Genomic DNA, 23,045 nt, shown 5'->3' on the forward strand with positions numbered 1-23,045 from the left:
TGCTTTACTTCCTCTACATGGTGTATAGATGGATTTGCGCCAGTCACTCTTTGGACACTTAAAGTGAGACATGCTGCCCAGGTGAAGCTTTTGTTGCTCAAGTGACATTTAGAAGCAGGGATTCGCTTCAGCATGTCAACTTCCCTCAACATGTCAAGAAATAGCAAAGCTGAATCCCAGATGTGGGCTCTTTAATCCCACCGTCACAAAATAAACTATGTGGTCCCAGTAAACACAGCCACCCATTAGAGCTAAGGAGAGGTGATAGGAACCATTTGTTAAAGGTGACGGTGCTCTGAATGATAATACTCTTTTGATCATGTGATTCATTTTGTTTGCTCAACAATGTGGTTATGTGTTTTTCCTGAGAGGAAGGACTTCAATATATATTTACTTAGAGCTTTTAATTTATACTTCCTTTCCTTTTAATTGGTGTCTTGTGATCTAAAATTAGCTGGTGAACATAGTCTCTCACTCAAACTCTCTCAGCTGAGTTTTCAATAATTAGACCCACCGTCACCTGAAGTTGAACAGACATCTGGAAGCTTGGCTTTTTATTTCTTCCCTGGTGCTTTCTATCCATATTTAGAGAGTGATTTTTTATTTGACATATAGTCGTATTAATCATTATCCCCCAAGCTGGAGTTAGGTTAATAATTTCATGTAAAAAGTGAAGTTCAAACAGTCTTGCCTGTAACCTTATTGAATAAAGAGCCTACAAGAAAAGGAATTCTTTCGTGAAACCCAAGATTTTCAGAGCACTGTAGTTCACCAATAAGCTGGATATCGTTTACACAAGGAATAAAAAGGTCATGTGTCCTCTAAAATCCCACATTTGCTACAGACATTCCTCTTTCTATTCTCTTGTTTGCGCAGTAACTAGATACAGGTACAATGAGAGTGAATTAGTTTTCCTGGATGAGTGAGGAAAATAAATGCCCCCAAAATGCCCAAAGCCAGATTTTATCTTTTATGTGTCATTCTCTCTCCCTCTCTCTTTCTCTCTCTCTCTCTCTCTCTCTCCCCACCCCTCTGAGAGAGGCAGCGCTCTCTTTGGAAGAACTGCAAGGATTGAAAACGATCCAGATTTTTAGAATTCGCCCTCACCTTGACAACGCTAAAATTACAAGCAGCACTCAACTTTTACAAGATACCCTTATTGTGAAACATTTATAGGCTGCCAAAAACATGCTAAAACTAATCAGATAACAAAGGTGAAGAGAAAACCTTCACCTGCCATGTAGCGAGCAGTGAATACACTTTTTATTTCCATGACATTTGCTGGCAGAAAGGGGTTGGCTTAAAGGCGGATGGGACTAACCTTCAATTTGTCATAGCGCTCGCTCAAAGCTGCCACCTGATGATCTCGGTGCCGCCCAACCAGTTTACACAAGGCACAGATTAACTGGTCATCTGTCACGCAGTACATATTCACCTTCTCATCCTCGTGCTCCAAGCACATCAGCCCCCGGATGTGTGAGTCCGGAATTGGCTCAATCAAACGATGGCCTGTAAAGGGCTTCTTGTTTGGGTGAGTGGCTTTCAGGCACTCGTCACAGTAGGACACTTCGCAAGTGACACAGGTCTTCACAGCGTCCTGGGCAGGATCCTGGTCACAAAACTGGCAGAGGACCTTCTCGGCGGAGGTCATGGTGTTGGCGTCAAAGGCCCGCTCCCGGCGGGTCTCACTGGGGGAGTTGGGCCCACTCACTGATGCTTTCTGGAACCTGTCGATGATGTTCTGCAGGGTGACGTTGCGCTTGAGCCCGTCTAGACCTCGCTGGCTAAGCGTGATGACATGCCGGCAGGTGGGGCACTGGAAGGCGGTGATGGACTCCACGGACTCGTTGGTGGCACAGTGTGAAACCAGGATGCGGTGGGCACAGTTGAAGCAGAGGCTGTGTGCACAGGGCAGCAGGAGGGGATCCTCAAAGAGCTCCAGACAAATAGGGCAGGTCAGCTCCGACTCCAGTGTTTCCATCTTCAGGCAAAGCTCTCCTGTGTCATCAGCAAAATCCAAGGAAGCCGATCAGCTATCTGGAAACAGAACGGAAGATTTGATTAGGCGCAGGGGGTCAGCCGTGGGGGGCTGTCAGCTTCGGATGCATCTCAGAATCATTCCAAACATGGGTCATGAAAGGGTAAGTGTGTGTACATTCCAAGTAATTCTCTTTCTAGTCACTGGGGAAATGAGAAAAAAAACACCCAGAGCCAGCAAATCAGCTAACATTTTCTCAAAGTTCCAGTCACTGAAAGTTATAATTTTTCTTTTTCTTTTTTTGCAATTTTGTTCTCTAAAAGGCCTCACTTCAATCTGGAAAGTAACTGAAACTATAATTTCCATAATTTGTATCTAATCACAATGATCGTATTGTGTCACAGCCAGGTTTCACCTTGCATGAAAAATTAAAATGTACAAACGTTCATTAATGAACTATAGAGTCTTTTATAAGTTTGAATTTATGAACTTACATACTAATGTATATGTATTTTAAAGACTTTTACTTTGCAATACCAACGCAGGCTTCAAGAGCTGTAGAAAGGTAGTTACTATACAAATGGGCACGAGACACACATGAAATCAAATGCACAGATTTCAGCAGAAATAATCATGTCTATGTACGGGATGTCATTTTCCAAAATATATTCCTGAGAAAAAACACTGACTTTCACAAAGATGATTGTGATAGAGGCAATATTTTTGCCATATGTTCATTACTCTTCTGAATAATTTTATTGTTTAATGTAGCAGTGGGATGTGGGTGGGTAGAGAGAAGCAGAGAAAACTATCTTGGGGGCCTTTTTGGTGGCTGCTGTGAGCTTGTACACCAACGACTAATATTTAGAACAACGATCTACTTAATTAGAACAAGGATTTTAGTGGTTATCATATTCATATGATAAGTTACTTTATGACAATGACAAGGATTATAAAATAAGGAAGCTTGCAAGGACTGCTGAGGGACCCTCCTGGCCTAAAAACTCCCATCGTGGGCTTGTCACTGTTGCCAGCAATAGGCCAGGCTGGCAGGAGGTCCAGCCTCACACTCAGAGCCATGTTGGCCTGGGCACGACCTCCACCAGCTTTGTTCCTCCCCTCCAGGCCACCTTCGGGTGGCCCAGCTGCCCACTCCCCTCGCCATAAAGACCTCGCTGCTTTTGTGAACTCTCATCTGCTTTCCCTTCAAAGAGGGTGAAGGAAAGAATCCCACACAAACCCTGGTTCATTAAGGGTAAAGCGGCCTCGTGCTCATTAGCAGGCCTGGGAACCAAGCCTCTTTGAACCTTCTCCCTTTCAAGACCATTAGCAGAGGTCTGCAGCATGGTCCGGGAGTATTAGATGCAGCCCACTGCAGGCTGTGGGAGAATAGTGCAGTTCACCCAGTGGTCGGGAGGTTCAAATCACCCTGGGGGGCAGGGGTTCTCAGCTGGATTTATGGGAAGGTTTCACATCCAAAGCTGTGTTTAGTAATTCTGACAATCTGCCATCGTGTGTATTCACACCTCCACTTATTTACAAAATTCATGATTTCTAGAATACTTTGACCTTTTCTGAAATAGCATCCCTCAGAAATACCATGTGGTACTTTAGTGAAATTAATGCTCATCTTGCTACCTACTGAATGATAACAGATGATTAAAAGTTTAAAATATGTCCTGAACCTGTTAAAAATTAAAAAGCTACTATCTTCATAAAAGTTTGATATCTTTAAAAAAATCTTCAACCAATCGCTAATATTTACCACATAAGAAAGAATAAAGGAGCAGCTGTCATTTGAGATATTAAAGCTTGTTCATCTTTTCACAACCTACAGTGGAAACTCTGGGGGTTCTGTTGCAAGAAAGCTATCATCCTCACTTGGTCCCAGTCAACTCTGCCCATAAGAGGTGGCTCAGAAGAAATTGAAAGGTTTTACCTATTAATCATTATTTTGGTTAATCATGGGAAAAATTTAGAATTATCTCTAAATCAAATTTCTTCTTTCTTCCCATCAGAAGCATATAAATTCAAAGGAAAATGTAGCCCTTTTGGTCTGCTTTGTTCTCAGGTGAAACAAGAACACCTACCAATAGTTCTGAACAGAAGGATGATCATCAGATTATGTCTGGAGAGCTATGACGTTGTATCTTTAATGCAGGTGCCAGGATGCCATCCCAGAGTGGTGCTATGAGATTTTCTAGAGGTGATTCCACTGGGGACTCTAATGAAAATGCTGACCTTTTATCCATTCGTTCAAGAAGTGGTTACTGTGTGTCAGGCAGTGGGCTGGCTCAGGAAGCCGAAATGGCATTCTCATCACCTCATCTCTATTATCAAGGGCCAAGCCAGCAACATCTCTTATCTAGGTTATTATAAGACCTTTCTAAATGGTTTCTGGGCTTCTGCTCACTCTTACCCTTGCCTCTACAGTCTACCCTTCACTCAGTAGCCAGCGAGCCTGCTAAAACATGACAGAGCATGCCTCTCCTTTGCGCTGCCCTCCGGGGGCTTCCCACCTAACTTAGAGAGAGATTCACCAGGATAAAACCAGCCCCAGACAACACAGACTCAGACAGTGAGCTCATTTCCTCCCACACTACCCACTGCTCTCTCTGCTCTGGGCACATGGCCTCCTTGTGATTCCTCAGACACGCCAACCACATCCCAACCCTGGTTCGCCCCTGCAAGGTCTTTACAATCCACATGACTCTGCTCCAGTGTCACCTTCTCTGTGAACCCACATAAAACCAATTCCCCTACTACCACCATGATCACCCAACCCTCGAGGCAATCCTTCTCCCCCCTTCTCAATTTTTTTTCTCCCTCACGTTCATCAGTGACATATTCTATTACTTTGCTTATTGCTCCTTCTCTCCCGCTTGTCCCCAACACTAGAATATAAGCTCTGTGAAAGCAGAGCTTTTGCTTTGCTCTTTGAGAGATATACCACTAGTGCCCCCAGAACAGTGCCCAGTACATACAGGACTCAAATATTTGTCGATCCCATTAAAAGTGCTGATGTTTGGGCTGAAACCAAAAAGAATAAACATAGCTCTTGCCTTTAAGGATCTCTCAGTATATTAGACCAGGGGTCAACAAACTTTTTCTGTAAAGGGCAAGATAGTAAACATTTTTGGCTTTGTGGGCCATAGGGTCTCTGTTGCAACAACCCAGCTCCACCAATGTAGTGCAAAAGCAGTCATACACAATACATAAAGGAATCAGTGTGGCTGTGTTCCAACACAATTGTATTCACAAAAACAGCTAACAAGCTGGAATTGTCCCACAGGTAATATTAATATTTTGCTGACCCATGTAATAGAAGACAGAGACACATACAGCTAACCAGAATATAAAATGAAAGTCACTCTTCAGAGAGATATGAATAAAATGCTGTGTGGGCGACAATGGCAAGGATGGTGGAGCAAGACTTTGACAAGCGTGTACAAGTTTCGAGTGCTAACGGGAAATGATATGCAGTGGGATTTCAACCTGGCATCAATGGAAATAATGTGAGTCGAGTGCTTAGGGGCAATTCATGAAAGAATGATTTCATAGGAGCTGCTCAGAACTGGATCTTTTTCTTTTATTGCCATAGTGCCTGGCATGGTGCTTTGCACAAGCGTCTACACTGCAAATGGTTAATAGTATTAAGTGATGGCAAAATACCTATATGCGGTAGGTGAGGTTCAGCCAATTTTCTAAATCTTTTGCCTGTATGCTGCCAAAAAGGAGGGATTTGGGTTTGAAATCTACAGAAGATCCCATTTTTTCCACTTTTATCTGGATTTTGCCATGGTATAGGTATCATTTTTGTTAAATTACTGACAATATCTTACTTGTACATATCCCATTCTACTCTCTCTAAAAAAACTAGTATGGTTTATTTTCTAGTGTTCTTAAAATATCTTTTTGGAGAAATTAAAATGTCATTCATTCTTTCACCAAATATTTAAATCCTTCTATGTGCTTGGTACTGGGTCAAGTACTGGTAATATCTGCCCCCTGCCTCAGTGATCTTTTGGTTCATTAGAGGAGAAAAAAATATGAGCAAACTGTAATGCAACATAAAAAATGCATGCCAAGGATAGACAGGGAATAATCGACTCTACACTGGGGGAGAAGGAGACAGGGAGAGGCATCCTGAAAGAGGGAAAATGTGAGGTGGGTTTTAAAAGATGAACAGGGGTTCACCAAGCAGACAGTGGTGGGTAGGTGGGGATTTTGTTCAAAATGTTATCTTTCTTTTGTCTCTTCTTAACCCTCATAATTTAATTTCCACGCCTCAAAAAAAAAAAAAAAAAGCTTCTTAGCCTTTACTTCAATAGAAGGAAATCACACGTGCATATTGTCAGGAAATTCTATAGCTCAACATTTTTGTGAATGGGCTAATCGGTCCTCATTCAGAAGAGGATGTGGGTAATCATGGGAGCCCCTTGCAACAAACTGGGAATGGCAACAATTCACAGCACCCCTCTGCCTGTCCATGGTTCACACATCTAGAACAGCGCACATCTAGAACATCTAGAAAAGTGAGCGAAAGGGGAGAGTTGGACGAGTGGCCAGACGATCTAGGACATTCCACAGCTCTGGTACTTATTAGCTGTCTGCGTGTCCACGGGTGAGTGTCCACAGATGTTCTCTACAATTCCTCTAGCACGCTCTCTCATCCCTCCCTAAGCAGGAGAGTCTTCAGTGTCAGGTTGCAGTCAAGTCCTGCATCCTGGGACACACTGGATGCAAGGTATCTTTTCAAGAAACTTTCTTATATATTCAAGACTTATGTGAAAGCACTTCTTTAAAATGGAAAATTAATAAATGAATGTTTTGATGGAAAATAATGATGTAAATGTGTTCTTACTTCCCCCTTCCTCCTTTCCCTTCCTCTCTCATTCTGTGTGTCTTAGTCCGTTTTGTGTTGCTATAGAAGAATACCTGAAGCTGGGTAATTTATAAAGAAAAGAGGTTTATTTAGCTCAGGGATCTGCAGGCTGCGAAGTACAAGAAGCATGGCCCTGCTTCTGGTGAAAAACACATGCTAGGTCAAAAGATGGCAGATAAGGTCAAAGGGGAAGCCTACATGTAAGAAGAAAGAGCAACAGGAGGAGGAACCTCGCTTTATGACAGCCTGGTTGCTGGGGAACTAATCCATTCCGTGAGAACTAATCCAGTCTTGTGAGAGCAAGAACTCAACTCACTGCCCTGAGAACCGCACCCAGACATTCATGAAGGATCCACCCCCAGGACCTAAACACCTCCCACTAAGCCCCACCTCCCAGCACCGCCACACCAGGGATCAAATTTCAACATGAGATGTGGTGAGAAAAAAACCAACCTTGTTCAAACCATAGCACTGTGTACACTGAAATTGTACTGTTCCAGTTTTCCTCTCTCTAACTACTGCTAACTTCTTCCTTTTGCTAATCAAAGCCTAAGTATTTTCTAATAGCCTATGCTTCCTTTGAAAAAGCCATCCAGTTTGTTTGTTTGTTTCATGTACTGCCTCTCTGAGAATGACTCCTAGGCTTGTATCTCCAGCTGCCATCGCTTTCTGGAATCCCAGTTTGGCATTGATAGTTCTTTGCTTCATGTATTGCAAATGCATCAGACTCAGATTGCACATCACAGGGGATGTATCCCCTTCCCTCCCAAGCCAGTCTTTATCTCCTCTACGGGGCTCCTGGCATCTCCTCATAGAGTTTCCACCCTCCTGATCACCAGAAGGCAGACGCTCGCCAGTTTCTACTCCTCCCTCTTTTGTGGGAGGCAGAATAATGGCCCCCAAAGATGTCCATATCCTACTCCTCAGAACCTGTGAATATTTTAGGTTACAGGGCAAAGAGGAATGAATGTTGCTGATATAGTTGAGCTTGCTAAGCAGTTAACCTTGAGATGGAGAGATTAGCCTGGATCTTCCTGGTAGATCCAATGGAATCACAAGGCTCCCTAAATGTGGAAGTGGGAGGCAGAAGAGTCAGAGTCAGAAGGATGAGATGGGAGAAAGACTTGATGATGGAGGGAAAGGCCACAAGCCAAGGAATGCAGCAGCCTCTAGAAGTTGGAAAAAGCAAGTAAAAGGAAGAGGAAGAGAGGCTCCAGGAAGGCATGCTGCCCTGCGGATACCTTGCTTTTAGTCTAGCGAGACCTGTGTCAGACATCTGACCTCTAGGTCTGTAAGATAATGAATTTGTGTTGTTTAAAGCCATTAAGTTTGTGGTAACTTGTTACAGCATCAATAGGGAACTAATAAACCCTCCATATTCTCCACAAAGACATAAAATGTAACTAAAATGTTTGTACCCTCATAATACCCTGAAATAAAAAAAAAAGACAGTTGAATATAAAAAAACCCTCCATCTTCCAAATCTAAATCATTAGCCAAGATATATGTGTATTAAGCCTCAGTATCTCTTTGTATTGGTTTCCTTCCCTCTGTTCCCACTGCCTCTGTTGATCCAGACCCTCTCTTTTGCATTCCTAGATCATTACTCCAAACCTTTCTAATTTGATTTCTCACCTCAATCTTTCCTCCTTCAGATGAATCTTTGTAATGTGCTTCTGGCCCCACATTTTTCTGTAACTCCTCTCAAAGGCACAAATCATTGAGCAGCCCCCTGCTGCCCAAAGTATGAGTCTTGACACCTTATCTCCTTTACAAATCCTTGCTCCAGTTTCTCCCAAACTATCCCTTCAACCTTATTCTCAATCACTCATCTCCTATACCAGGGACCCAGTAAATGGGACCATTTGCTGCTCTTAGCAATTGCTTTTGCTTTTCTTCTTAGGACAAACCATTTTTCCTATGCGAGTTTTTGTGGTTTCATGTTTGTTTTGTTTCTGTTTTCTGGTCTTTTTAGATGAGAGTAGAGCCTCCTAGAAGCCCAGAGAACCCTGGCCACTGTTGGATTTGTTGACTTCATATTAAACAAAGAGGAATTGTCTAAAAAGATGGCTCTAAATAGTGTGACATGTCTTAACCGTTTACATTTAGCAAAGTAACCCTTTTAATTGAACACAAAGCAATATAATTATCCTATTCACAAAATAACTAAAATATTTACTTAAAAATGTTATTTCTTAGTCCACAATGGAATAGTTGGCAATAGGACCCAGGTTTAAAGTTATACAATTAATCTTATTCTTTCAATATGGTCAAATTCACTCCGGCGCTGAGATGAGCATGCATGGGCACATGCTCGAGCAGACATGCAAACACAAATCTTATATGGAGATAACATTCACAGTCTAAATTTGAGGCCAGTCATGAATGTGTGGCCTAAGCCAAATGACTAACTCCCTCACAACTCCCTATGATAAAACCTGGATGTGGGAGGCTTGTGCCTTTTGGAGTTAAGGCAAATTAATCAACAGAGGGATGGAGAGCTAGCAGTGAGGGCTGTAAGAATGATTGGATCTTGGCACCTAGGTGATGGCTAAGGTGATCTGATTGATTCAGTTTCCTGGGCAGATGGCCCCTCGCTCCCTCTGGGCTCCAGGTATCTTCATCCTGAGGTAGCACTCATCCCAGGAAGAGGATTATTGTTACAGGCCAAGGGCATGGAAGTTAAAGGGGTTCGTGTCTGTTAGATTCATCTTTTTTGCCTCCTCCTTCGAGGTAAGAGGCAAAAATATTGCTCTGGCAAGTCAATGGAGACAAGGCATTTAACTCCCTGCCTATATCGTCACAACCCTTGTCACCATCCTGCTGGGTAGCTCATTTTAGAATTTCACAAGTTTATTCTTTGTAGTCTCTCCTGACCTCCTCTGCTATGACACAATCAAGACAACCTGTACCTGGAAGAAACACCTAGGACCCCTGTGAAGATAGCGTGCATTGCCAGGTTTAACCCATGGCCAAATTCAGTGGGTAGGCTTTCTGGTTCAGAATGCCAAGGATGTGGAAGTTTCACATGTATATTCAAGAACTGATCAAGAATTAGGAGTCTCCAGACTAAATGCACTCTATGAGTTCGATCACCCATTAGAATAAGGAGACATTCCATCATTAGCACATCATCCATGATTTTTTTATTTCAAATTCCTCTTAATAGAGGAATTGACATTGTAATCATAAGGTAAACCCGCCTCTCATTGCTTTCCTACATGTATTGTGTCATATCTGCATACTTCAAGAAAAATAATCATTTTTCTAACTTGGAGTATATGAAAAAGGGCATGCATTGTATCCATCAATAATTTTACTTTCAGCCCCTTGCTTTGTACAGCTCTGAAAGCCTTCACTCTCAAGGAAATTAGTGAGTCACTAGACCGAGGAATAAACTTGGATACCAACACTGGGTGGCCTGTGATCAATTGTTAATACCAGGTGGCTCCCAGCCACTGCCCGGATGATTCCCAAGGCACTTCCTCTGGTTCTTTTCCAAATATCCTCTGGACTATAGAAACTAAGCTTATTGTTAAATTTACCAAAACGTAACCGAAATGACAAACACACTGTCAAAACTGTACAATGTTACACCAAGCCACACATAAAAATGGTTTCAGAAAAGGAAGCTCTTAAAAGTGTTACAAACAATAAACAGCATCAAAAATGGTATGGATAAATTGAACTCTTTGAAAGTCCTAAATTTCAGAAACACAATCAACTCAATTTACTTGACTGCCCACACCTCCCATCCTCTGTACACCTGAGTAATTAAGGTTTAGTTGACTTATTGCCATTTGGATTTTTGCTACGAGATTGCCCCCATTACAGAACTATAGGTAGAATGTTTTTTAAAGACTGCAGTATGATATTTTTATCTTGGATTAGCAGAAATACGGACTTTCAGAGGACTGAAAACTATTGAACTATGAAACTAGAAATCAACCTGAGTCCGTGAGGCAGAGACTGCAACAGGGACTGAACTCAGAAGGGACTTGCTCTCATCTCAAATGAGCATAACTTCTCAACTCAGAAAATTATCTAACACAACTCAATAAAAACTGGCTGCTACATCCAACATGAATTCACCACAGATAATTTTGAATAACATAATACAAGCACTTGGCATTTGCATATTCAATCATGCAGTTTAATATTTAACTTTGAGTTGTAAAAAACACCGAAACTACCCAAATGCTACTTTTACTGATTAGTACCCTGGCTGATTTGAGAAGCAGGTGAGTCAGTAAAGGCATAATAAAACAGGGCCATGAAGTGATGGAAAAAGAGGAGAAGGAGGTCCAATTGAATTTAACTGCATTTTGAAAGATTGGAAATTGATACCATAATATAGGCTATTTCTCACTCCAGCTTATGGCAGAGAGCAGTACAAATGCAAACTGGTTCTTAAAGCAACAGTATAAATAACACATTGAGTAAGAATAGGCAAAAAAAGGTGATCCAGTAATATTCTATAGGTAACAGATGTCACTCTGAACTATCACTGTGGTTAGCCTCTGACTGTTAGCACACTCAAATTCATTTGCTTAATCAGCAATAGAACTAAGAATTTCTGCCAACCAAATTGTAGGGTACCAGAGGAACTGATTGGGAAAAAAAAGTGACAAGCAGATAAGCACGGAGATGTTGGCCTCAAGTTTTTAAATAATTAATTAATACAATAAATATTTTTAATGACTTGGTGTTTCTTCTTTATTCTAAGGAGTGCTGAAATTAAAATACTTTACCTGATACCCGAAGTGAGAACTAGGGAAGACTTTTAATTTCACCAAACACCCACCTGGTGGGATTCATGCAAATCAAATTAAACTGTTAACCAAACCTTTTCTGTACTTCCACATCTGCCTATAACATGCTCATTTTTAGTAATTGGATCTCCAGGACATTCTTTAAAATAATCACACACTCGCCTGACCATGCAACCTGATTAATAATGAATGAACATTTCTGAAAAGAATCACTTCGAAGCACGGCAGATGTCTGTGGGGATATGAAGGCTTTAATGATCAAAATTAAGGGGAAATGGAAGCTGGGTCACACCATCTGGTTATTTTAATTGAAACCTAGTCTTCCAAATTTACTTAACAGAATGCTTAAACACTCCTTCTTGAGGTTCATTTATGCAAGCAGACAAGCACGAAGACAAATGGCAATGCAAAAGAGCGATCCCGATTCCTTGAGGAACAACTGCCCTCTCCCGCTCTGTCTTAATAGTGAAGAAACCCCCTCAACAGTCTCGGAAATGCAATTCGTTCCATCAAAAGACTGAGAAACAGGTTAAAAACAGGAACTAGTACATAGATCCTTAAGAGTTCTCTCAACACCTCTCTAGATTCTGACAAATAGATCACCTTGAATACCCACCAATGGACTGCACACTAGTTCTTTTTGAAGAAACATCGCCGTAGGCAGAGGATGGGGACCCACGAAATGACAGACAGGCCACCGAGACCAGATGGTGGGTGGCAGGCAGTGCTGGAGCGGTCCTGTGTGTCTGTGAGAGCGTCGACAGTGAAACACAACAGGAAAATCGGCCCAACAATTCCAGGAAGGCCAGCTCCACCTCATCCACTTCGCCAGGGTTGCCCGAGTCGAAGAATCAGCTGCCTTTTCCACGGCCCCCGCCGTGACTTCCCCAGCCCCTGGCCTACTCAAAGTTCAACTGAAAGCAAATGAAAAGGTAGCTCAGGTCAGGTCAACACCCACTGCCTGGTCCAAAAAAATGATGACTTGGCACCAGGATCTGTACTCTCATTGCTCACAGGAACCAGTAGTGGCTCAGCCAACTGGGACAGTGTCCTGCAGCTGAAGGCTGGATGCCAGCTTTCCATGCTGCCAACGGGAGCCGTCCTGCCCAGCTCCTGGGGTAGGGAACTGGCACTGGCTTCCCTTGCATTTGGCCTTTTGGCTTTCCACGGAGCACATTAGCACATTATGCTCTGGATGCCAGTTTGCTCATTTTGAAAAATAACATACGCATTATTTTGTGTCTTTATCTTCTGAATTAAAGTATAACGCCTGGAAGAAGTTTTTTAAAAAAGTTACATCAGGAAGAACCATCTCCTGTACAGACATAATAAAACAGAGGGTTTTTTTCCTTCTAAAAAGAGAGATCTAAATTGCAATCCAGCATGCCCATAAACAACTGAAAATATATGTGCATATGAAATGCATACATGCATATATACACACAAATACACAGGTTTTACATACATACACATATGTGCATATATTATGCACACATATATACTCACATCATATATGTATATATGCATCTAATATTTCACAAATATACGATATATATATAACAGCAAATCTGTGATGAGTGTCCCAAATTTCAGTCTCTGGAATGGCAAAGAAAGGGTGAATTTAGAATGGAAAGTAATCTTTTAAAATTTGATTGACTAAAGGAGGAAGAGGAAGTAGTTTCCCAAAAGCAAAAAGAAAAAAAAATTGTCCTGCATTGCAGTTCTTTGAAGGATGTTGCTTATCTCTATGCAAGACAAGAAACTGCAACTAAAGTAAATCATCAGGAAAATGTTTTTTAAAAAGTCCTGCACAATTCAATGTATACTCCAGACTTTTGGACTCCACCAAAGGTGTTTAAGGAACATTCGTGATAAAGGGGAAGCAAGAGGCAAGAACTGCTTCTTCAGGTTGCCTAGTTTGCATGTCACGACGCCTGCCTTCATGCCATTGCAACACTTCACAGTAAACCAAAGTGTGCTGCACATGTTAGGACATAAAAATACAAACAGATTTTTTTGGCTTATGTCTCTCCAAATTATAACTTCATTTGTCTTTTAACAATAAATAAAGGGATTACTCAATTTCACATATAGATGACTTCCTTAAGAAGCTCCCATTGTCCGTGGAACAGACACGCATATATCATCAAACAGAATTCTAAACAACTTTTTTTTAATCAAGAGATTTTAAAACATTGTTTTTGTTAAAACAACATAAAAATCGTCAAAATTTCTACAAGACAGGCCTACCCTGTCCGTATTTTAGCACCATAGTGGAAAATTAGCCTAAACATCTCAAGTCGAAACATCAAGAAACAAATGTGTACTCCATCCCTCAAACTAAAATGGTAAACAATAAAATATTTTATAATCCTCTAACGAGCACAATCTGACAACCTCCATATGAAATTTCCCACTATCAGAGGGTCTCAGACATTTCATGTCTTTTACAGTTCAGGAAATAAAGCATTCAATTTTAGAGGCAAACAGAACCTATTTTACATTATATTGAAAATGACTGATGTCGTCCAGGTCTATGCTGTACCAAGTGTCATGCAAGAATTTGGCTCTGAATATAGTGATAGCAGACTGGAGAGAGGAGGAAGAAGGTGAGAGCTGGTCACACCTAGTCTCCTGGCAGAAGTATAAATCGACCCTCCCAGTGAGCGGAACAACAGTGCGGTGGTGGCAGAAATGGAAGTTATTAATAATTCCTGTGAAAACACTCACAGACGACAAGTGCTTAATGCTGCCTTCCCTGAATGCTTTTCCAAGTGTATTTATAGTTCAGTAGGCATTTCTATATATATTCGTAGCACTAGCTCTATGACTATATAAAATCCCATATATGTCTATAATGGAATTAGTTTTTGTAGCCATATATAATATGTATGTGTATATAAGTACACACACATATGCAAAAGCACCTTTTCAAAATTACTTGAGACTTGATAGAATTCACTCTTCACAAAGCCCTCAGCTATAGCATCCTTACCGCATTACAGAAACATTCCTTCCACTGTGCAAAAACAGAAACCTGTAGATAATTTTTCACTTACTTAATAAAAACAACAGCCTATTCTTATTTGCAAAAGGTTACCTGGAAGTGAGCAAAAGGGCACAAGAGATCTACTCCCTCACAGACAGACCAGTCGAGTGGGATTTTTGCAGCAAGTAGATTGCACCCCAGAGAAACACTTGCCACTTGGAGAAACTTTTTCTGCCTTCATTTATACACAATACTCCTCTAGAAGGCAGAGAAAGTACACACTCTCCCCTTCCCAATTATTATCCACCAGGAGCAAAATACATCAATAAATAGCTGCTGATGATAGCCAATGTGACATTTCACAATTGTTCTCTGAACACTGCAAAGCTTAAGTTCAAAGACAAGAACAAATACTCTGGTCTCGTGACTCATGGAGGTAATGACGATGTCACAGAGTAACTGATTCCTATTGTATGAGCAGATTGGTAAATTCTCTCAAATATGATAGCTCCTTTTCTCAAAGAAAATCACTTTTCCCCTCAACTTCAAAGTTAGCCACACACAAAGGCCTCATGCTCACAATACACTGAAGCTACTTTGTGATCTTAAGAGATAAAGAAAACTAACCCTTATTCACAACTGGTTAACTATTACGGAGAACATGCTTTAAATATTTCCCGAGATCACTGAAGCCCTACAGTTAGGGCATGAAGTCTTTTTTTTTTTTTAAAGGCAACAGAAAGAGGAGTGGTTCTTTTGTTCTGAATTGTTATTGTAAAGCGCCACATGAAAGAAGGGGAACGATGGGAACATGGCAATGAAAAGGACAACAGCGCTGACAAATGAAAACAGGATATTAAGAACAGCGTCGGGACTGTGCGTCTGTGCAGAACAAAGACGGGAGGCTTCTCGGGAGAAATTCAAGCAAAAATATTCTTAACACATTTAAATGCTAATGGGTAAACTGTAGTTTTTCCAGGCAGCACAGATCTTTAAGTCTGGGGCACTAAATTAGGTTATCATTAAACCACACACACACACGCACACAAATGCACACGAAATAAAGTACCATAAAATTAAAACTGCTTTCAAACCACATTAAATCACCCCCCTTTCAACCCATGATCCACTTCTTGAAATTTCTAGATCTACGTTTTGCCCTGTCTAAAATAAGATACTGATTTTACCAAATAACTGACCTAACTTGGTATATAGTCCTAGGGAAACTAATTTTTTTTACAAGAAGAAAAAAATCTCCATTCACAGACTACTCTAACTTACACTTTAAATATAACCTATAAATTGAGCTTTCGAGAACTCCCAGAGAAACTATGCAATGGGTACTGTGTGTAGAAACAATCACAACAATTAAGTCGCTAACATTAATATAGTACACTGGTTTTGCCAAGTCACTGTGATATCATCTTATACTTCTGATGCAAATTCTGCAAAAGCTGCTAGTATGACAATGCACTTAATAAGACATCATTATAGTTTATTGGACTTATCACATAATAAGAATTATTATTATTGCAGTCACTAAACTAAAGGGGTTTAGAAAAGTAAGTAATATATCCTATCTCGCACTGCATCAAAAATTTTAGCCTTTTTCTCTTCTCTCTGTTTTGCCACTATTCTTTTTTCCCTTTCCTCATCAGTCCTTTCTATTGTCAGATGAGCAATGAACTGATGTGCTTTCCTCCTTGCTGTTATGTTTCATCCAGCTTTTCTTTGGTGTACTGTCAGAAAACTCAAGCCTAAGCCCTGAGCTCAGTGGGAACAAGTGTCCTTGGTCTAGTTTTGGGCTGACACCATCGATGTGATGTGGTGTAAAGAAACGCGTAGTACCTTGGAACCAGATAAACCTGAGTTCAAACCCTGGTTCTGCCATTTCCTCGAAAAGGCTGATAGGAGCCAGAAACTCTACATATCTTATACTCACAGACGCTCTTCATATCTTCCACACAGTTTCCCTGCCTGTAAAATGTGGACAATGAGAGCAATCTTAAAGGGTCCTTTTAGAATTAAGTTTAAAAGTGCCTGACAAAATTTTTGGTCTTGTACCTAGGGGGAAAGGGGGAGGTCCCTCTTCCCTGCTTGTCCTGAATCACCTTTTCCCACTCTTCTTTGAATAAATTCATTATTTTTTTACTTGAAAACTCTTCAAACCATTTTTGGAAGCAAGAAGGATATAAATCCATTTATTTGTTCAATAATGTTCACCAAGTATCTTATGTGAAAAATAGCATGTGAATACTAAATGAACTAGCATTCCTATTCTTAACATTAATGACTGCTTAAAAATTATCTTCATACAGGCAATCTCGTCTATTTCCTACACTTTGACATAGCTCTGTTCATTACCACTGGATCTCCCACCATGATCTTGAGGCTTCACTTCTCTGCTCCCCACTGAAGGTTTCCCTGTCCCATATGCATCCTTTGTCAGAATTTTTGATTTTGCAGGAAACAAGGGACCCTAGCATGCACAGGGCATGCGAGACTATCAAAAACAGTGAAGGGTTTCAGGTTTTTCCTACTTGCAAGCTAAAAAGTTAACCTGCCAGTTTCATGGATGCTGACAGAAGACATGAGACCCCTGAATCAGAGATAAAGGACATTTTACTTGGGGCACAACATGTGTTTCATGTTCTGTTGGTTCTCCTTGTCCCCTAAATCCCATAGAATATCCCAGGCGAACGTTGCACATTCAGGGTTTGCATCACAGCTAAGCAAACCCAAGTTTAGGAAATTTAAATCTTTTGTTATGGATGGCAAGCAAGCCTAATCAACCATTGCCCCGAGGGAGACATTATCTTCAATATAATGGACAACAAAGGAACCTGCCTTCTAACCTGCAGGGAAATATCCTCTCTATCTTCCAAGGCCCTTTGCTATACGAACATTCTAGAAAATAGTCTAGAACAAAGGCTATCAGCACCTCAGCTCATAAGAGGTACAGAATCATGGGAGATCCATGGAAAATTATTTCTCAATAGACACAACTCCTGTCTCCTCCCGGAGATCTGGCCAACAGTGGTCACCAGAAATCAGATCACCACTGGACTTTCTAGTGGTTATGGTAGAGGCAGAATTTCACTTGGCACTGAATGGCCCCTGAGTCACAGAAGAACAGAGGTAAAAGGAGTCCACAAGAAAGTGAGATATTCCTTACCACCAGCTCCAAGTTCCTTATCCCACCACCTTCTGACATCAGCTGTTGTCCAGGAAAATTGGCAGAAAGGAGGTAGGTCTCACCCGTACCCAAAATGGGTCTCACCCATTTTGCCCAAAAAAACAAGAGCCCTTAACAATTTCCTTCATAGTCCCAAATCAGCCTGGGTCTGGCCTACAACTTAAACTCTTCACTCTCAACGTAAACTAATTTTAAAAGTTTGGAATAAGCTAGTTTTGATACTTTTATGACATTGGAAATTGCATATGTACATCAATTTGGCTTTCTTTAACTAAGCTTTCTTTTTTTTTTAATTTTAGAGCTACTTCTTTTGGAGTAAAACCCGAGAGAAAGCCATTTCTTTCACTTTCTTTCATTCCACAGATATTTTTGAGGTCTTGCTGTGGCCAGGAGCTGCTCTGGCACCAGGAATGTGGTAGTAAATATGAGAGGAAAGGCTTGCCCTTGGAGAGCTTACATTTTAATGAAGGAAATAAAATGTAAAAATGTCAAAGACACGTACATAAAATGAAAGAAATAAAATAATGGTATGATAGAAGATAGAGGGGTGCGTGCAAGTCTATTTTAGCTAAGGGGATATTTCTGCTCATATTTGTGCAGGCTTTCTTGACATTTTGGCTTTTTTCCTGCAAAAAAATAAGTAAAGAATGTCTTAATTTCAGTATAAAATGTTCCAGCATTTGGGCAGAGAGCTGTGATTTAATTTCTCAAGTTGTTAAATGTCTAGTTTCAGATTTCCTCAAGGTTACATTTCTTTTTTAAGGGCATAAAAATCCAACTTGTACTATTTCTTACATGAAAAGGCAATGAGATGAATTATTAGAAAGCAGTGACCTCTTTATTTATTTTAGCAATAAAATTTGAGAGAGAAAAGCTATGAACACTTGGTGGGCTAACAACGCAGGAACTATGGTGTCTTAGTCCATTTTGTGCTGCTATACCTGAGACTGAGTAACTTATAAATAACAGAAAGTTAGGCCAGGCATGGTGGATCTTGGCTGTAATCCCAGCATTTTGGGAGGCCAAGGTGGGAAGATTGCTTGAGGCCAGGAGTTTGAGACCAGCCTGGGCAAAATAGTGAGACCCCCATCTCTACAAAAAAGAAATTTAAAAATTTAGCCAGGCACGGTGGTGTTCTTCTGTGGTCCTAGCTACTTGGGAGGGTGAGAGGGAGGATCGTTTGAGCCCAGGAGTTTGAGGTTACAGTGACCTATGACAGACCTTGTCTCTTAAAAAGAAAAAAAAAAGAAAGAAATTGATTTCTCACAGTCCTAGTGAATGGGAAGTCCAAGATTAAGGCACTGGCAGGTCAGGGCCCAGTCTCTCTGCTTTGAAGGTGGTACCTTGAAGGCTGAGTCCTCCAGATGGGAAGAACGCTATGTCTTCACATGGCAAAAGAACAGGAGAGGGAAAACCTACTCCCACCAGCCCTTTTTGTAGCAAAATTAATCCATTCATGAGGGCTCTGCCATTTAACCACCTTCTAACACTGTTGCATTGGAGATGAAGTTTCCAACACATGCATTTGGGGGAACACATTCAGACCATAGCATGTGGTTCTCGGAATTACCTGAATGTCTAAGTGTTTTATCCTAGGCTGTTAATCCAAAGTTGGAAATAACCATGGATGTGCAGTTATGGTTATAGAGATGCATAGATGGAAATGAATAGAGACATTGGAAGAGTCATCGGTTTTGTTTGTATTTACTCACCTTTCACCTCACTAGGAGAGGAAATTTCAGGAAGGAAAAGGAAGTGCAGGAAGGGTGCTGGGGGAAATAAACACGTGTGACAGGGCTCCATGACTGGTAAGTACCAAAGGTGAGTGAAGACTGGAAGGTCCCATTGCCTGACAGCTCCAGTCGTTTTACTGACGATGACAACACGGAGAAAAAGTATCTCAAAATAAATAAATTCACTGGCTACGTAAAACTGCAGTAGCAGCTCGGTCATGATTTTTAGAGCCCATCTCTCTAAGAAGGGGCTAGAAAGAAGATGACTGCTCAGGCAATTGTGAGAGAATCAAGAGTTGCTATTGCAGCTACAGCACAGCCCAAGGGAAGGGCTTGGGGAGTCTGGGTGGTGGGTGGCCACCCCTCCACAGTGAAGCAAATAAGGCTTGTGGGAGGACAGGGTGGCAAGGGTACAGAGGGCGGTTATAAAGTAAGTAGTCTTCTGAGGGTGAGTTATCCTCAACCCAAAGACTTTTTGGCCTAAAAACCAAGATTTAAACTGTTCATTTGGGAACTCAATAATTCTGCCAAAAATATATGTAAAAACAATTTGTAATCCATATGAAAAAAAATCCCATAAAAGCTATGAGGCTCCCAATGACTTTTAAAACATACTCTCAAGGCAGGCTAAACTGAGAGATATTTCTTGTATTATCAAAATATGTTTCCTTGTTGTATCTTTGAGATAAATTATAAATGTAATTTGTAAAACATGAATATAAGACATTAATTAGGAATTAATATCAAAAGGTGTGATCTTAGGGAGTTGGCTTAAAAGATTTTTGTTGTTAATTTGCTTTGTGTCTTATTTGTGTGCTTGCTCAAGATTTAAAGGAAAAAAATCCATTTTAAGCAATTTATCCTTTCACTGAAATGCATTCTAAGTGTGTGTTTCATCCTGTACATTTTATCCTTTCATTGAATCAAATTAGATAAGAAGCTGGCCCTTGAAATATAAGGAAAGGCAAAATTGAAAGAACTCATTACCTGACATGCAATCTCGGGCTTAAAAATTCACTAATGGGAAAAAAATCTAGCTTTAAGAACAGTGAGTTTTCAAGGTTGGTAAGCTATATTAAAGTGGAGTTATATTTATTTTGATAATAAATATGAGTGCTACATGAGAAAACATTACATTTTTGAAAAAACAATTTTAAATGCCTGATTTGTCATCTTTATGGTAAAGATTGGTCGGTTCTCTTGTTACGGAGCTCCTGTAGCTTGTCCGTATTTAAGGCAACAGGGGCAATTGATTCGGGGCATAGTTTCAAACAATTCCGCCAGTTGTCTAAATCTATTCTTTCCATTCCAAATTCCTCCAATTGACTCTCTCTCTTTTAAATGGATGCAAATACTTAGTTTCACAACTTTAGTTATTTTCTTCCTTAGAATACAGACCAGGAAATGGCTCACTCCTGGGGCACTGGGCAAAGGGTGCCAGGCGATGGAAGGGATGCCGATGACTTTGCCCAAGGGAGCTCTGTAGTGCCAGAGCCACTGCCAGCTACCCTCCCCCAAACATCAACTGCCAAAACATCACGGTCCAAAGAGGGGCGCTCCCATCCCCCTTCCCACCCCCTACCCCCGCCTCCCTGCCTATCAGCATCCAGAAGCAATTCTTTGCATGGGTGCTTCTTCATCCTGATCTTGACTGGCAGCTCCAAGGATTAAACTCGGGTCCTTTGGAGCAGTCGCTTTATGCACATTAGCCCCCTGGGGTGTTGAACTCCAAAACCTCTATTTTCTCCCCCTGGGTCTACCCTGTATCTCACAAAACCCTAGTTAGCCACTGTGGTACACAGCCTTTCTTCCATTCTGGGCTATCCAAAGAAAACAAAACAAAACACCAGACCCTACAACAATATGATGGATATGGTAATGATCTAAGGTCTTTAGGGTAGTGGGCAAATTCCAAGTTCTTTCATAGCTGAGACTTGGGAGCCCATTTTCTTCTTTATCATTAAGACTTCACATTCTCATCAACAGAATCTTGCTTACAATAGCACAAATGATCATTTGGCTGAATGAAAACGGTTTGTGTTTTGTGTGTGTGTGTGTGCGTGTGTGTGTGTCCATTAAAAAAAAGTCCCTCAAAACTGCTGAATGAAAATCAAGACCAGTGTCTTCTTAATCAAGCAAAATTTCCTGCTTAGTGAGTGTATTTAAAAAAAAAAGACCATCTGGCCTCTCTTGCTACTTGAGGGTTTTTTCTCCTCACTTCCTGGATATCTTTAGCAAAACGTTACCATTTCACGTATAAATTATTTTTACCATAGTGCATTTCCTTCTGTGCACTATTTTAATAAACAGGATAGAAAGCATTGATCCATTTCTTGAAAAATGCTTCTCAGTTCTAAATGGCAGGTTTGAAAGGGGGAAAAGTGTACTTGAAAGAGGAAGATGAAAATCAAATCACAGTGAGAATATTACTCATGTTTCTTTAAACACCTCTGCTAGCAGCTAGAAGTGCTGAGTGTACTCCCTCTCTCTCTCTCTCTCTCTCTCTCTTTCCATATATACATATATGCCTAGTAACAATTAAAATCCAAAACAAAAAGCCACCCTGCCCTGTTCATTCCAGGTGATAACTATGCTAAACACCCTTTCCAAGAAATAAGTTGGAAAATGGAATTAATTTCCGCGTGGGAACTAAGGTGACAATACAAGTACAGACAACCCTCAATTAAGTGAAATTCTCTGGAAATGAGCGAGTTGTGGTTAATTTAATTTTCTGGTTAACTGAACCCCAAATAGAAAACTTTTTAAAAAAAAATCCTAGTTGAAACATTTCTAAAATGCTTGAGTCCACTTTACTTGCATAACTACAAACCACATACTGGATCTAATTTAAAGGTTCTTAAGTAATTCCAAATCTTACTGTTCCTTGAGATCATCATTATAAAGATCTTCTTTCATTTGATCATAGAAAAGATTTAGGAGATTGACTTAAATGTATAATTGTACCCATGACCACGAATTTTTACATTAATCCATAATATCACCTTCTTCCTTGTATTTCAGAAATCTTTTGGAAAGGTATAATGTAGAAAACTTGTAGTTAATAGAGGGGTTTGATTTTTTTTGGCAAAATTCAGGTAAGCTGATGTTTTTGTATTAATACATTTGTGTGCTAAAGGAAATTGACAAATATTCCTTCTTCTCTATCTGATGCTCAATAAGTATAAAAACAAATAATAATTTTAAGATAGTGCTTCCAATCAATTTTGTTAGCACAAATAAAAGGCCATGTAAGGCTTTAAGAAATATATGTATACACACACACACACACATATATATATAACTCATTGAGAAAACACTAGTTTTTAAGGTTTCCCAGTGGAACATAAATGGCAGCTCAAGACTGATGAAGGGCTGGGCATGGTTCCTCACACCTGTAATCTAAATCCTAGCACTCTGGGAGGTGGAGGTGGGAGGATCATTTGAGGTCAGGAGTTTGAGACCAGCCTGAGCAAGAGCCAGACCCCATCTCTA

At 40.6% G+C, this 23,045-nt stretch overlaps 1 protein-coding gene across 4 annotated transcripts in view; it reads right to left on the reverse strand.

Annotated features, from left to right (window-relative positions):
- MID1 (midline 1) overlaps positions 1–23,045 on the reverse strand; it is a 337,134-nt gene that overhangs the window by 108,159 nt on the left and 205,930 nt on the right. For 2 of the 4 annotated variants that reach the window (XM_012656825.1, XM_012656823.1), the window contains exon 2: positions 1,322–2,037. In XM_012656825.1, coding sequence (XP_012512279.1) covers positions 1,322–1,981 — 660 coding nt within the window. In that variant the 5' untranslated portion in view covers positions 1,982–2,037. Of the gene's footprint in view, positions 1–1,321; positions 2,038–12,251; positions 12,387–23,045 lie in introns of those variants that run through there. The other 2 variants (XM_012656824.1, XM_012656826.1) reach the window with 2 other exon arrangements.

The sequence above is a fragment of the Propithecus coquereli genome, unplaced genomic scaffold (genome assembly GCF_000956105.1).
Source record: "Propithecus coquereli isolate 6110/MARCELLA unplaced genomic scaffold, Pcoq_1.0 Scaffold52, whole genome shotgun sequence".
Lineage (NCBI taxonomy): Eukaryota > Metazoa > Chordata > Mammalia > Primates > Indriidae > Propithecus > Propithecus coquereli.